This window comes from Suillus plorans (assembly GCF_016647745.1).
Source record: "Suillus plorans strain S12 chromosome Unknown HD556scaffold_14, whole genome shotgun sequence".
Lineage (NCBI taxonomy): Eukaryota > Fungi > Basidiomycota > Agaricomycetes > Boletales > Suillaceae > Suillus > Suillus plorans.
This window is the reverse complement of record NW_024537398.1, coordinates 245,712-260,987: the sequence shown is the minus strand read 5'-3', so window position 1 is coordinate 260,987 and position 15,276 is coordinate 245,712. Positions and strand designations below refer to the sequence as shown.

At 45.5% G+C, this 15,276-nt stretch overlaps 5 protein-coding genes across 5 annotated transcripts; all 5 read right to left on the bottom strand.

Moving 5' to 3' along the window:
- Positions 1 to 354: 354 nt before the first annotated feature.
- HD556DRAFT_1440463 (uncharacterized protein) lies at positions 355 to 2,077 on the bottom strand (the record flags this gene model as incomplete). The annotated part of the gene is made up of 15 exons (XM_041306115.1): positions 355 to 558; positions 612 to 660; positions 716 to 947; positions 1,003 to 1,137; positions 1,196 to 1,255; positions 1,312 to 1,346; positions 1,367 to 1,377; positions 1,436 to 1,467; positions 1,523 to 1,536; positions 1,595 to 1,623; positions 1,679 to 1,717; positions 1,771 to 1,785; positions 1,836 to 1,855; positions 1,907 to 1,939; positions 2,005 to 2,077. The coding sequence occupies 15 exons, from the start codon at positions 2,075 to 2,077 to the stop codon at positions 355 to 357; spliced, it is 981 nt and encodes a 326-aa protein (XP_041162939.1).
- A 2,893-nt stretch (positions 2,078 to 4,970) lies between these two features.
- On the bottom strand, positions 4,971 to 7,029 carry HD556DRAFT_221902 (peptidase C14, caspase domain-containing protein). Its single transcript, XM_041309937.1, has 14 exons — positions 6,760 to 7,029; positions 6,426 to 6,572; positions 6,300 to 6,377; positions 6,204 to 6,238; positions 6,132 to 6,149; positions 6,050 to 6,082; positions 5,984 to 5,995; positions 5,907 to 5,931; positions 5,836 to 5,849; positions 5,707 to 5,781; positions 5,571 to 5,654; positions 5,497 to 5,515; positions 5,360 to 5,449; positions 4,971 to 5,291 (listed from the first exon to the last, which is right to left on the bottom strand). The coding sequence occupies exons 1-14, from the start codon at positions 6,761 to 6,763 to the stop codon at positions 5,284 to 5,286; spliced, it is 642 nt and encodes a 213-aa protein (XP_041162938.1). The 5' UTR covers positions 6,764 to 7,029; the 3' UTR covers positions 4,971 to 5,283.
- A 177-nt stretch (positions 7,030 to 7,206) lies between these two features.
- On the bottom strand, positions 7,207 to 7,805 carry HD556DRAFT_1440461 (uncharacterized protein; the record flags this gene model as incomplete). The annotated part of the gene is made up of 2 exons (XM_041306114.1): positions 7,207 to 7,584; positions 7,632 to 7,805. The coding sequence occupies 2 exons, from the start codon at positions 7,803 to 7,805 to the stop codon at positions 7,207 to 7,209; spliced, it is 552 nt and encodes a 183-aa protein (XP_041162937.1).
- An 808-nt stretch (positions 7,806 to 8,613) lies between these two features.
- On the bottom strand, positions 8,614 to 10,265 carry HD556DRAFT_1525713 (uncharacterized protein; the record flags this gene model as incomplete). The annotated part of the gene is made up of 13 exons (XM_041309286.1): positions 8,614 to 8,817; positions 8,873 to 8,933; positions 8,991 to 9,222; positions 9,278 to 9,412; positions 9,471 to 9,530; positions 9,585 to 9,650; positions 9,708 to 9,743; positions 9,799 to 9,812; positions 9,871 to 9,899; positions 9,955 to 9,993; positions 10,053 to 10,067; positions 10,120 to 10,139; positions 10,190 to 10,265. The coding sequence occupies 13 exons, from the start codon at positions 10,263 to 10,265 to the stop codon at positions 8,614 to 8,616; spliced, it is 987 nt and encodes a 328-aa protein (XP_041162936.1).
- A 1,486-nt stretch (positions 10,266 to 11,751) lies between these two features.
- HD556DRAFT_221487 (uncharacterized protein) lies at positions 11,752 to 14,099 on the bottom strand. Its single transcript, XM_041309936.1, has 13 exons — positions 13,860 to 14,099; positions 13,762 to 13,794; positions 13,692 to 13,711; positions 13,625 to 13,639; positions 13,528 to 13,566; positions 13,444 to 13,472; positions 13,372 to 13,385; positions 13,280 to 13,315; positions 13,044 to 13,103; positions 12,851 to 12,985; positions 12,563 to 12,794; positions 12,446 to 12,503; positions 11,752 to 12,389 (listed from the first exon to the last, which is right to left on the bottom strand). The coding sequence occupies exons 1-13, from the start codon at positions 13,930 to 13,932 to the stop codon at positions 12,186 to 12,188; spliced, it is 948 nt and encodes a 315-aa protein (XP_041162935.1). The 5' UTR covers positions 13,933 to 14,099; the 3' UTR covers positions 11,752 to 12,185.
- Between the last annotated feature and the right edge of the window lie 1,177 nt (positions 14,100 to 15,276).

Genomic DNA, 15,276 nt, shown 5'->3' with positions numbered 1-15,276 from the left:
CACGATTGCCCAAACATAGTATTTAAATTTATGTGAAATTGTTCATGGAGCAGTACCCCGCATTGGAGTATCCGCTTCAGTATTCAAGCTTCAAGTCTGATTGCAAGAAACCAACAAGCCTAGGAGTAGGGCTAATATTATACGATCGATTGTAGGTCTCTTTGAATCCCCATGAACTCCATAACCTGCCTCAAGGCATCTGCCAGATGAGATCGAAGTATAGTTGTCTCCTTGAAATATACTTAGAAACACGAAACACGAAATAAAGAAATACCATCACGAAAGTAGGAATAAATAAAAGCGAAATCCCTTGCTCTTGGTACAGCACCAGACCGCCGTTAACTTTACTGAGCATTATACACTACTGCCAGTCGATATATGCACACGCTTCTGGAAAGCGATTGAAGTCATACCAGTTGCTGCGTCGGCATCGGTCACGAGCTTAGCATGGTATTCTCGAATGCCAAGGATCAGGCGTGGTCCCAGCACGAATGTCTGCACGACCGAGAAAATCTGAACCAGGCCATTAACAGTCTGATTTTCTTGCGAATTTTGGTCCTAGAGAAATAATGAATCGTGGTCGCAAGTGGTAAAGTGAAAAATTGACACACCGTTGGAGAGAAATCAATAACGAGCTCGAAGCAAGAAACAGCCACAAAGCTATCACGTCCGACCCTTCAGTGGACAAAAGAGACAATATTCACGATGGGCTTACCTCGCAAAGTAAAGTACATGAGTTTTCACCAACACCGCGAAACAGTCCTCAAGAATCCCTCCCGTTGAATGTTGTCGCACTTCACGGAAGTGTTTTACCGCAATCCAGACTGCGAGACACAGTGCGAGGACCTCCCACGCAATTCCGAGTATCCAAGAAACGGAAATCAAAAGTGGGATGTTTTCCGCACAGTTAATCTGGCACTGATAAGTGCCAGAAAGAATGAATTCCTCTGGTTGTCACCAATGAGCCAATGCACGTTTATTTTCATCTACAATCAAGCGTACCCCCTGAAGAATGCATCGTTGTCATTACGCCTATCACTCCGTCGAAAATGTTGGCAATCAGGAAGGTGACAATGAGAGATATCAGGATCTTTCTGGCTCGTTGATACATGGCATGCAACCGAGTGATGATGATGACTTTCAGCATATTTCAGTCATTCCAATATCACTGAGGTCTCGCAAGTGCAAAGCTCACCCCACAGCATCGCAAATACCACAATACCCGTCCAATCCCATATAGTGTACATCATCCAGCCTGACAAATCCGGTCAGTGACCAGTCTCAGGTAGCACGCGCTTCAAACAGACTCACATCTTTGGTAGTATAGCGTGGCAGCCATCAGTGGACTGAGAAGTCAGTAAAGAACCACACCCACTGCTACAGAGCACCACGGTTAATTTGAGGGGAATGGCAGGCATTTATGCAGAAGACTCACTGTATCTGTCAGCGAGATCGTCGGAAGATTGCCTGAATGCCGTTGGTCAGAAGAAGAGAAGAGAGTGTATGTACTAAGGAGACATACCAACCATGTACAGACTGATTACAAGAGATAGACGATTAACACAACACCAATTGTTTAACCTTCCGAACATACGCAGCAACTAGCATTCCAAGGTAGCGCACCTAGGATACTTTCAAGTCAGCACACAATGGCAACTACGACAAACAAGCTACATACACTGAGATACAGCACTGTCATGAGCGACCACCGTTGTCTCTATAATTAAGTGTGCTTTCATGTATGTTCCTTTGACATGAGACTGTACTCACCCAGACCAATTCGACCTGCAAAAGAATTATTAGTAAGACAGGTTCCGGTGATAGTATTGACATACCTCTTGTCCAAATGTAAGTGCTGAAAAATACTTGTAAGATATCAGCAGTCCTTTAATGTTATCATGCTCACCCCAATCATATGTTACTCCAGCGAAGGTGGCAACTGCAAAACAGCAGCCAAGGTCAGATCGAGACATCAGCTTCAAGATCCGACTGCTCTCCACGAACCTGCAAAATAGCTGGAAAAATGATACGCACTGATGGTCGGCCACCAAGTGGGATCATTGGAGACTATGGTCATATTGGTAGAGAATGGGTGTGGATGAGAGATGAACTTGGCAGACGTATGGTGATAGCATATAACCACCATCCAGCGCTTGGATCGCCAAAATGAGGTTGAAAGATAATAATCATCCCTGCCTTGATCAACCAAAGATCCAGGGACTCAACGTAAATGTTGGACATGAAACATGAAACATTGCGACGAGTGGAACCCTTTACATAACGTCGTAAAAGATAGCAAATTGTATTGGTATGCCAAGACCAGATCAAAGATAATCGATAAACCATGACAGAGATAACTCACATTCTACCCGTATGTGAGCACATATCTCAATGCCTCCTATCCCTTTGCCTCACCCTCGCGCCATCTGTCGCTTCGTGCGCCTTCGTGCTGGTTATCAGGCTTTCGCATCATAAGATTGCCAAGAATGATTAATGATGAGCGAAGAATCTTGGATCTGCATCGTGGAGTGCGGTGCTGACAGAACATCAGTTTGCGCAGCCAGAGATAGCCTAGTTGAGAATCGCTGATTGATAGATACAATGACATTCCTAGATTCAAACAGCGCTGAGAGAAGACGTGGAAAAAGAAGACTCGGGCGCGCTGATTACTGCATGAAGGCTGATTTGTTGTGTATGGGTTTATTTCGTAAATGTTGATGGACGAGCCTCAGCAGCGTGGGCTTTTGTGTGGAATAACTTGAAGTACTGGTATGTTGGCACAGATTGGCACGTCATTGAAAAGGAACGAGTTAAGGGAGTAGCTCCATTACTACAACCAGGATCCGGAAGCCTTCAACTCATGCTATGAAATATTGATAATCTGAACGCCGGTCAGCCGAGTTCCTATTACAGGAGCGAGAACGATGTCACAGTAAGGGCAGTGACACTCTGATGTAAACGCACGCTATGCTTAATCCATCGTGTATCTTGCATGCCGTTAGGATGGAAGGTAGGGAATTGATAGCTGGCACTGTTTCTTGTATAGGGCTGTAGATAATGATATTGTGTTGGGTTTGTGCAAGAGCACTGAGCCTACTAGTTTCGCCGTCGATTGCACATAATCATCCATTGGAAACCTGTTCAGTATGCTCCGCGTTCTGGAGGGGCGAACCCAAGAATGAAGAAACTATTTGTAGGGAGGCGAGTTGGCGAGGTTCTGTAGCGTGGTAGATGGGGAGATGGATGCTCTGCAGATGGATGAAGACGAGTCAGTCGTTGATGGTGTGGTTGGTTGGTGGTCAGATGGGATTAGTTGATAGTCCTCTGTGCGAGATTGGTTGACTCTCGTCCCATATTCGTGCATCTTGAACATGAGCATGGTTGAATGTTTGAGCAGCACGTCTGGTGATTGGGAGCGGCGCGCAAACACGAAGGATGAATCGATGACTCATCACATACATGGAGAAACCGTACCTCTTCGTGCACCCACAGAAGGTATATTGTACCTAGCTGTCACTTTGACTCTGACTGTGCTCTCCTCGTTAGCGCTTCCTGCGACAACACTATCATTCAACCTCCCAAACCCCTACTACTGAGATCAATGGATGCTCCTGGCGTTCTTCGTTCACCAGGTGTTCCAGGGTCCTACTTGGTGGAATTAGGATGACCGTGACGCGACATGAGCATTAGTGAATTGATGAGTCCTTGAAATGGTGGGGAATGTTGAATGAAATTCGTCGCACAGACATGGACAGTGCCTATATATGTACTACAACTCTGCAGCACGCTCTCACATATGATGAAAGCCGATATCTCATCGTAACGGTGCTTGCGCACCAGTCCCCAACTCCTGATTCCGGCCTGCTCGTTCCTCTGTAAACCTCATCGAGTCTTTGTCGCGGACCGTTGCATCTCGTAAGTTCTGCCGTCTTTCTTATTCACGGTATATTTATCTTGTATAATGTGTCTTATGTCGACATCTATATACAGCGCTCGCTCTTGCTACGAAGACCTTTGCAATTTCGTCTGGTACAATCGTTGCATCAAAATCATCAACCCAAGTGTTGGAGCAATGCGCTATTGGGTTCCAGGCGAGGGTTCGAGAAGCTCAGCCAAGACGCATGATGCCACCATCACTCAGGCATCTTACATAAATTTCTTCTCCATTGCAGGCTCTGCCTTGTGGTCGGGTTATTTATGTAAGTATATCTGTCTATCTTTCCCTTTCACCGTCTTGTCTGTCTGTCTTCCTTCTGTGATTCAATGGTAAAATTCATCTGGATCATATTGCTCGAGCAACACGAAAATTCGTTCAAAAACAATTGTACTGATTGGCTGTGTCACCGCCAACTGGATATTGCACCATCAATCATGATACCAAAGCGAAAGCAGAAAATGACCCACTGACGTGACATCCCGCTCGGGCTACCGACTATTTCCACTCTGTCAGTCCTGGCATGCATGTATGCTAAGGCGAGTAGGTGAGTGATTGGATCCTGGTTGCACGGCGACCTGCTCATACTCACCCCAACCTGATCACAAATCAAGGAGTCGCAGCAATCTGATGATAGTTTGCAATAGCCAGACTCTGTCGTACATGCACCAACAAACATAGATGTTGTCAAAGAGACAACAACAGCAAGGAGGGAGAGACGCATTTATGTGTGAGATGATATGGAGTCTTCTGAGAGAGATCTCGAATGATGCTTCTGAGGATAGGGAAACACTGTAGGACGACAACCAGCTTTTATATCCTGCACACTGTGACACACTTATGCATCAGCGGGTCAGATCGTGCTACAGAGTGCTACGAAGCACTCTGTAATCATGGGGGACGATTCTCGATTTGGCAGACTTGTGCGCATACATTGAACCGTTTCTCGGCGAATCTGCTCCACTCTTTGCAATTCGGATATTCAAAATTCTCTGTTTGCTGCTGAACTATTTTATTCTGTGACCTGGCATCTACTACAGACGCAACGCATGTAGCCTTCGTAACACCAGACAGCTCACTAATAACCAAACACTCGGTTCTTGTTCTTGATGATCAGGTATTCGATACTCAATTAGTATCCACACATCTAAAAAAACGAGTATAGAATCATAAATAGGCGTACACGTCTGCTATTTGAGACGCGCAAGGTAAGCTGTTCCAGCAGTCTCCGGGACGATCCTTAACTGGATCGTTCCATCTAAAACAATAACAAGCTTCTACTCACAGAACTTCCCTGTTGTATGTACAAATCGTAGAAGGAAAAACTAAATTAAAAGAGGCATTGTTGACTAGAATCCTGATGAAGTTTTCACAGCGTTAGTAAATGAGAGAAAGTATGGGATTGACATACAATTGGATACGAACTCGACAGCTGCGGCGTCTGCCTCTGAGTCCGACGTAAGATAACCTGCACAGACGCAAGTACCTGCAAATATGTCTGGGTTGGGTTGGTCGCTAATGCCAATAAGTCGCATGACTGTCATCACTAGAATAATACTCACTAAGGGACGAGATGAAGGCCTGATAGTCACTATTTGGTCAGAATAATACGAGCGAATTGTTAATTACTACGCACAGAGGACATGGCTCCAAGAAACTCTCCACCCCTTATGATAACGCCCCCGCTACCTTGGAAGTCACTACAGCTTGCAAACAATACCTGATATCTGATCGTCAAACAGACTTCGAGTTGAGGAGCGTATTTCACTTACCACATGAGCTTGCGGGTACTTTGTAAGAGCTCGAGAGTTCGCAGCATGCTGTTTCAAGTGATCACTGGGTTGATACTAAGCAAATGATTAGACAGTCGCGAGTGCATCAAGTTGCATCTGTGGACTGACGATGTACGGCAAATCTGTGCACGAGACAGATCAACAAAGAAACACAACATAGTTATATGACAGCTTCATACCAAGGACGGATCCAGAATAACATGACTAGTATTCATGATACAATCTGTTCAGCTTGAAATTGGCAACTAAAACTTACATCAAACAACGCCTGTTGATAAAAAAATTGAAGTTGGTTGACACATAAAGCCGCTCACAAACTCACATTAAGGCAGCAGCCAGCGGGTAGGGGTTTGACCTGTGTAAAAGTTAGTATCAACCTCACAGTTCGCGTTCCCAGTACTTGCCATCACGTCGTATAAGTCCTGTTTGAGAATTAACATCGCATATAATCAAAGCAAACAAGTATACAAACGCACCTCGCTCACAATCTCACCAGCGCGTTCCCAGTCAACTGGATGGATAGCTTGTTTGCGGATCAGCACTTTCAAATTTGGAACTATCGTGACTGTTACCCTTCTCAAATCCATCTACACGGTGACCATCCACACGGCGACCATCCAAGTCGACGATTCGTCCTCCATGTCTAGAGTCTGGATACATCATCAATCGCTTGTTCAAATGACAGATACGTGACTCACAGTGAAAGAATAAGCAATCTCCAGGCTGGGCGTCTTTCACTAACCATCGCAACGCGCTAAGAATGTTCCGTCTCGTCGGCATGTATTTCAGATTGTATGGCTCATCTGTGAGCACCATGATGTCCTCTTTCGCGTAATTCCAGAAGGCTGTTACATGGTTGTGTTGTTCAATACTGAGTGAGTAAGAGATGATCAAAATGGACAAACATTTTAGAAATTCTGCAATGTTCCAAGCATCATTCACACAGCCACGAAGCTCTCTATCCTGGCTTTTGTAGTTTATACCGATCTACCCGAAGGCAAGCTATGCAAGGACAAACTTGAAAGGACTCACGCATAATGCCTTCTTCTTCCTCGCACGTGGAGGCAACACTTTGATTGTCTGTGGAATATCTATTTCAAGTTGATCACACAGGTCACAGTTGCACCTTGCGACGACAGGTCGTCGCGCAGCACTATAGGGTGAGTGTATGTGATGTCTCTATGGCTCTATACTCTCTCCCGTCTGTTGCTGAAGAGATTGCGTCGATTGCGTCCGTCCGCGGTGAAGCCGCGAAGTCACATGTTGTACTGGCCGAGCATCTAGCGTAGTCCTCCCGTTGTACTTGGAATCATAGGAAGGCACCGATGGAGGAAGGGCTGCATGCCTGATTCCGGCCTGCTCGTTCTCAAAATGACATGCACTGCAACGTGTCATCGTATTTCAAGTTGTAGACATCTTATTTCGGTTTAATCACGACAACTTAATTTATCTCATGTGATTTTGCTTGCGAAGAAGGTCCTAGCAGGCTCCAGTTTCGTCCGTTGAGTATCTAACCCTGTGAATGTGTGGATGAGTATCGGGTTGCGACGATTGAAGCTTCCGTGCCCGAATAACGACGAACGACTTTCCAGAACCCTTGGGAGATGAAGTGGCTTTGTAGTGTCTTCGTTCGCGACCACCTCTCCGTGGCCCGCAACATCCGAAAAGAGAAAGCACACCGATCAATCCGCTATCGACTGGCCGTCTGGAGTGATCAAAGCCGACCCAACCAAGAATGCGCACAACAGCTTCGATGACCTTGATAACAAGAATCAGAAACAACGTAAGATAAACAAGGCAAAGGACTATCAGTATGCCATAGGCTACCCAACCGCCTGCGCCTGCGCCTATTGAAATCTGAACGAGCTGTTAGCATTGGACTTCACGGAGACAGGTAGCCTTACAGTTGGGGTCAAAATAACTAGCAGCACGGCAACCACGAAACGTGCAACACAAGATAGGAAGCTGATGAGGCCCATGCCTGCTCCTGCACCCCATGGTAACCATGCACTCGTGACCAAAGCGCTAACAACTTCTGCCACCCAAATTACAATCGCTTGTGCTGTTCCACATGTCATCGTATTTCAAGTTGAGGATATATATCAACGTGCTTTGAAGTCTGTAGTGTCTCACAAATAAAGGACCAGGCTGAAGACGACATTGAATGAGCCAAGGACCAACCTATTCAATTGCTTCAAGAAATTCCTTATCCCAGTGAAAATGAAAAAAACAGATGTAGAACTGCCGTCGCGCAGGTTTGGATGTCCGAGAGCGGTGAGATCCATGTAATAAGACTCAGCGCTCAGCTACTGACAAAAGTATGATGGTGAGTATTTGCCGAAAACTGTAGAGCACTCAGCAGATGCATAATAAAGTTAAGATTCTGTCCAAGTGCACAGCTTTGCACATCGGCTGACGCATGGGAATTCGTTTGTGTTCGACAAAGCCCTCCTCCACTAACGTGGGAGTCGGGGATTATGCTTCCGATACGACGAGAGGTGAGTCCTGAGTCACGAGTTGTCCTCGAGGATGAGGAGCAACTTGAAGAGCAAATAGTGAAAACTTGCATCCTAACGTTGCCACGGCGACATCGCCTATAAACATATTTCGCTCCTCTACTTTCCCGTTCAGTACGTACTACGCTGCTTGCCTTCGCAGTAGTGATATCCAGGATATTGGTTGAAACATCAATAAATAATTGTTCATGTCAGGACCTATAGCAAATGAATCGAACACATACTACGACAAAAATATTGCCCAAGCCTGTCTCCTTGAAATCTACTTCGTGACACCAAATAACTACTTGAGCACCGCAACGAGGTTTGGAATGGAGATAAAAAACAAATTTCCCCGCGTTCCCTGAAAGGCACTAGACTTCACCGAGCATTACACACTACTACCAGTCGATACATGCACACGCTCTTGGAAAGCGATTGAGGTCATGTGGGTTGCTGCGTCAGAGTCGGCCACGAGTTTAGCGTTAAATTCTCGAACGCTAAGGATCAGGCGTGGTCCCAGCACAAACATCTGCGCGACCTCGAAAATCTGAAGCAAGCCTAAAAAAGTCTGACTTTCTAGGGAAAATCGGTCCTATAGAAATGATGAATCGTAGTCGCATGAAGAGATAAGTGAGAGATGGACATACCGTTGTCAAGGCTGTTGGAGATAAATCGATAACGATATCGAAGCAAGAAACAGCAACAAAGCTACCACGTCCGACCCTTCAGTGGAAAACAGGAACAATAATCACAATATGAGCTTACCTCGCAAAGTAGAACACATGAGTTTTCATCAACACCGCGAAACAGTCCTCCATAATCCCTCCTGTTGAATGTTGTCGCAGTTCACGGAAGTGCTTTACAGCAATCCAGACTGCGAGACACATCGCGAGGACCTCCCACACAATGGATAGTATCCAAGCAACAGAAGTCAGAATCAGGCTGTGTTCCGCAACGCTGACTGAACACTGATAGGTGCCAGATAGAATGAGTTCCTCTGGTATTCATCAATGAACCCCATGCACGTTGGTTTTATCCACAATTAAACGTACCCCCTGAAGAATGCATCGTTGCTATTACGGCTGCCACTCCGTTGACAATATTGACAGCCAGGAAGGTGACAGTGAGAAATATCAAGATCTTTCTGGACCGTTGATACATGGCATATAACCGAGTGATGATGATGACTTGCGGCATGTTTCAGTCAGGTCAATATCACTGAGGTCTCGCAAATGCCAAGCTCACCCCACAACATCGAAAGTACCACAACACCCGTCCAATTCCATACGATGTACAAAATCCAGCCTAACGAATCCGGTCAGTGATCAGCCTCGGGTAGTACACTCCAAACAGACTCACATCTGTGAAAGTATAGCGTGGGAGTCATTAATGAACCAAGAAACTGATAAAGAACCACACCCACTCCTACAAGGTACCACGGTTAAGTGAAAGGGAATAGTATGTATCTGTGCAGCAGAAGACTCACTGCATCTGTCAGCGAGATGGTCGAAACACCGACTGTATGCCATTGGTCAGAAGAAGCAAAGACAGCGAATGAACTAGAGAGACATACGAAGCATGACCAGGCTGATTATGAGAGATGGACGATTAGCACGACATCAATTATTTACCCCTTCGAACATACGCAGCATATAAGATTCCAAGGTAGCGCACCTAAGATACTTTCAAGTCAGTACAACTTGGAGACCGCGACAAACGAGCCACATACACCGAGATACAGAACTGTCATTAGGGACCAGCGCTGCCTCTGTAATTAAGTGTATTTTCATGTGTGTTCCGAGTCGTCTGACATGAAACGCTACTCACCCAGACCAATTCGACCTATAAAACCATTCTCAGAGAGGTGACTGCTTCGGTGATAACGTTGACATACCTCTAGTATGAATGTAAGTGCTTAAAATACTTGTAAGATATCAGCAGTCCTTTAGTATCATCATGCTCACCCCAATCATGCGCCACAACAACAAAGGCGGCAACTGCGAAACCGCGGCCAAGGTTAGATTGAGTCAGCTTCAACATCTAACTGGTTTCCACGAGCTTGCAAAATAGCTGGAATAATGATATTCATTGATGGATGGCCACCAAGTGGGATCATTCGAAACTACGGTCATATTGTTAGAGAATGGGTGCGGGTGAGGTGAACTTGGTGAACTATGACTATGGCGATAGCATATATACTACCATCCAGTGCTTGGATCACCAAAATGACATTGGGGAATGATGCAATGAATCATTTCGACGGGCGGAACACCTAACATGACACCATAAAAGATACATAGAAATATGCCAAGGCTAGACTAAAAATAAACCCATGACAGACAGTATGAAGCGGAAGATAACTTACGTTCTACCCGCGTGCGAGCACATATCTCAATGCCTTCCACCCCTTCTCCTTGTCCTCAGGCCATCTATTGCTTCGAGCACGCCTTCTCTCTCTTTGCCTTGGTTATCAGGCTTTCGTATCACAAGGCCGCCAACCACGACGAGCGCAAATTTTTTGATCTGCATCGTGGAGTTGATGCAGTGCTGACAGGGCCCATCAGTATGCACAGCCAGACTCGAAGTGGCCTAGTTGAGAATCCCCGATTGATGGATACAACTTGAATATCATCCCTAGATTATCATTCAAGCAGCGCTGAGAGAGGACATGGATAAAGAAGACTCGGGTGCGCTGCCGCAGATGACTGCATCAAGCCTGACTTGTTGTTCTTAAGATTGTAGGCTAATTTCGTAAAAGTTGATTTATGAGCGCTGAGCCTCAGCAGGACCCTTAAGCTTTTAAGAAGTACCGAAGGCAGTGACATTCTGTTGGCACATGTTGGAAGAAAACGAGTGGAGTGAGTAGTTGTATTGCGATTGCCAATATTATGTAATGTACCGCTTATTCAAATGAAAAACTTGGTAGGCAGACTAATAGTCGCGACCCTTTGGAAAAGCTTGTTGTCTCGATGATTCTCGATAAGCATCAGCAGTCCGCAAGCACAACAAGATCCCCAAGGCTATTCAACAAGAGGAGTTTAATTATGTCGACATGGCAGAGATGTTGGATGTGTAAAACAAAGGTTACACATTACTACTTACTACCTGTACATGTACAGCCCTTTCATTAATGGATAATCCGCATCTTACTAGTAAGCATATGCGCACTTCCCGCCCTCCACCTTAGCAATCTCACAAGGATGCCAATAAATAATAGGTGCGGAATCTGATACAAGACACCACACTCGATTTGCAGCGTGCGGTTGATAGGATGTGGCAGTGGATGCACAATCCATGATTGAATCAGATTGATGTACGGTGAATACAACACCATCACTCAACTACAAACAGAAATGAGAGAGGCAAAAACTCGGGCGTCGTTCTTAGCAGCAAGCCTTTAAATTATGCTATGAAAGATTGATGATCTGAGCGCTAGTCAGTTGAGTTTCAGATCAAGGCGGCCTATCATAGGGGTAAGGGCAGTGCCACTCTGATCTAAACGCACGCTACGCTAAATCCATCGCGCAATCGGTGTATCTTGTATGCTGTTAGGATGGAAGGCGGGGACTAGATAACATGCACTGTTTGTTGCAGTGTGTGGTTAAGCTATTTGTGGGGAGGTGAGTTGGCGAGGTTCTGCAGACGTATGAAGAGAAGACGGGTGGTTGATGCCAGTATGGTTGGTCGCTCGACTTTCCCATTCAGTACACTGCTGCAATGCTTTCGTTAGCACAGTAGGGATATCCAAGATATTGGTTTAAATAATTGTTAATGTCAGAACCTATAGCAAATGATTCGAACACATACTACTACAAAAATACTGCCCAAGCCCGTCTCCTTGAAATCTACTTCGTGACACCAAATAACTATACAGGTACTGCAACGAAGCTTGTATTTGAGACAAAACACGAATTTTCCTGCTTCCTGCAGAGCACCAGACAACCATCAGCGTCTCGTGTGTTATACACCACTGCCAGTCGATATGTGCACGCGCTCCTGGAAAGCAACTGAGCTCATGACAGTTGCTGCGTCAGAATCAGCCACGAGCTTAGCGTTAAATTCTCGAACGCCAAGGATCAGGCGTGGTCCCAGCACAAACATCTGCACGACGTCCAAAATCTGAATCAAGCCATAAAAAGTCAGACTTTCCGTGAGATTTTGGAACTATAGAAATTATGAATCGTGAGCGCATGAAGGAGTAAGGCGGGAGATTGGCATACCGATGAAATTGTTGGAGATAAATTAATAATGAGCTGAAAGCAAGAAACACCAACAAAGCTACGACGTTCGACCGTTCAGTGGGGGGAAAAGAAACGATAATCACAATATGAGCTTACCTCGCAAAGTAAAGCACGTGGGTTTTCATCAACACTGCAAAACAGTCCTCCATGATCCCCCCTGCCGAATGTTGTGGCAGTTCACGGAAGTGTTTTACCGCAATCCAGGCTGCGAGACACAGCGCGAGGACCTCCCACACAAGGGAGAGTGTCCAAGCAACAGAGTTCAGAATCAGCGTATCTGTCGTATAGGTAATCGTGCACTGATACGTGCCGGAGAGAATGAATTCCTCTGGTATTCATCATTGAGTCACATGTATATTTGTTTTTATCCACAATTGAACGTACCCTCTAAAGCGTGTATCGTCATCAGGACGGCCTCCACTCCATTATAAATGGTGACAGCCAGGCAGGTGACAACAAGAAATATCAGGATCTTTCTGGATCCTTGATACATGGCATACAACCGAGTGATGATGATGACTTGCAGCATGGTTCAGTCAAGTCAATATCACTGAGGCTTCGCAAGTGCAAAGCTCACCCCACAGTATTGCAAATATCACAATACCCGTCCAATTCCGTACGACGTACATAATCCAGCCTGACGAATCCAGTCAGTGACCAACCTCGGGTGACACACACTCCAAACAGACTCACATCTGTGGCAGGATAGCATGACTGTCATTAATGAACCAAGAAGTTAGTAAAGAACCACACTCACTCCTACAGAGAACCACGTTTAATCAGAGGGGAATAGCAGGCATCTGTGCAGAAGACTCACTGTATCCGTCAGCGGGATGGTCGGAACAATGACTGTATCTCGTTAGTCAGAAAAAAACGAAGACAGTGAAAGTACTAAGGAGACACACCCAGCAAGGTCATGCTGGTTATGCGATATAAACGATCAGCTCAACATTGATTGTTTAGCCTTTCGAACATACCCAGCAGATAAGATTCCGAGGTAGCGCGACTAGAATACTTTCAAGTCAGCATGACATGGAAACTGCAACAAACAAGTTACATACACAGAGATACAAAACTGTCATTAGGGACCATCGTTGCCTCTGTGATTAAGTGTAAGTATTTTGATGTGCGTTCCCTCTACCGCGAGACTCTGTTCACCCAGATCAATTCGACCTACAAAATGATTCTTAGCGAGATGGCTGCTCCGATCACGGCATCGACATACCTCTTGTCCCAATGTAAGTGCTGAAAATACTTGTAAGATATCAGCAATGCTTTAATATTAATGTGCTCACCCCAATCATACGTCGCTCCAACAAAGGCGGCAACTATGAAACCGCCGTCATGGTTAGATTGAGACATCGACTTCAATATCCGATTACTCTCTACGAACCTACAAAATAACTGTAAAAATAGTTTGCATTGATGGTCGGCCACGAAGCAGGGTCATTTAAGACTATGGTCATATTGGTAGAGAATGGGTGTGGGTGAGAGGTGAACTTGGTGAGTGTATGGCGATAGTATATATACCACTTGAATTACCGAAATGAAATTAAGGAATAATAAGTCATTTCGAAGGGCAGAACACTTTACACGACACCACAAAAGATACACGAAAAGTGAATTCCATGTCGGGATGCCAAGGCTAAATCAAAAATAAACCATGACAAATAGCAGGGGCCATACGAAGCAAACATACAACTCGTTCGACCTGTGTGCGAGCATATATCTCGATGCCCTATCCCTTTTCCTCGTCTTCGGGCCATCTGTCGCTTTGTGCGCGCCTTCTTGCTCTTTGCCTCAGTTATCGGCCTTTCGTATCTGCCAACAATGATGAGCGCAAAATCTCCGATCTACATCGTGGAGTTGGTGCTGTGCTGACAGGGCATCAATTTGCACAGCCAAACTCGGAGATAGCGAGAATCGATGATCGATAGATACAACCCCTAGATTCAAGCAGGACTGAGAGGACATAGAGAAAGAAAACTCGGGCACGCCGATGACTGCATGAAGCCTGACTTGTTGTTCGTCAATTTGTATAGGCCTATTTCGTAAAAGTTGATCAACGAGCCTCAGCAGCATGAACTCTCAAGTGTATGAGAAGTACCAAATTCAGTCGGCAGTAACATTCTGCTGGCACAGGTTGCCATGCCATCAGAAAAGAACAACTGGAGCGAGTAGCTGTACAGTTGCCAATGTTGAATGCACCGCTTATTCAAATGAAAACCGATGCAAAACTTGGTCTTACAAAGGTAGGTCTAGGCGTGATGCGATCCTTCGCAATAGCTTGCTGTATCGATGAATCTCAATGAGCATCGGCAGTTCCCGAGCACAACAAGACATCCAGTAAGGGGAGCTTGTGTTGATCTGGCAGAGACGTTGGATGTATACAAAAAGGGAGAAGCGGACATATTACTTACCTGTACAACCCTTTCAATGAATAATCCGCGTCTTAAGCATATGCCCACCTTCTTTGCGGAATCTGATAGAAGACACCGCACTCAATTTGCAGCGTGCGGTTGATGGGATGTGGATGCATCAAACGTCACAGCCTGATTCATAGCCTTGATTAATGTGTGGTGAACACAAGACGACCCCTTGACTACAAACAAAAATGAGAGAGGCCAAGATCCGGGCATGGTTCTTACAACCATTGCAGGAAACCTTCAAATTATGCCATGAAATATTGATGATCGTACTTTTGATGAGTGCCGGCCAGCTGGGTTCTGAGTCAACCTAGGTTGCAATATCACAGGGTGAGTCAGTAAGGGCAGTGCCACTCTGATGTAAACGCACGCTACGCTCAATGC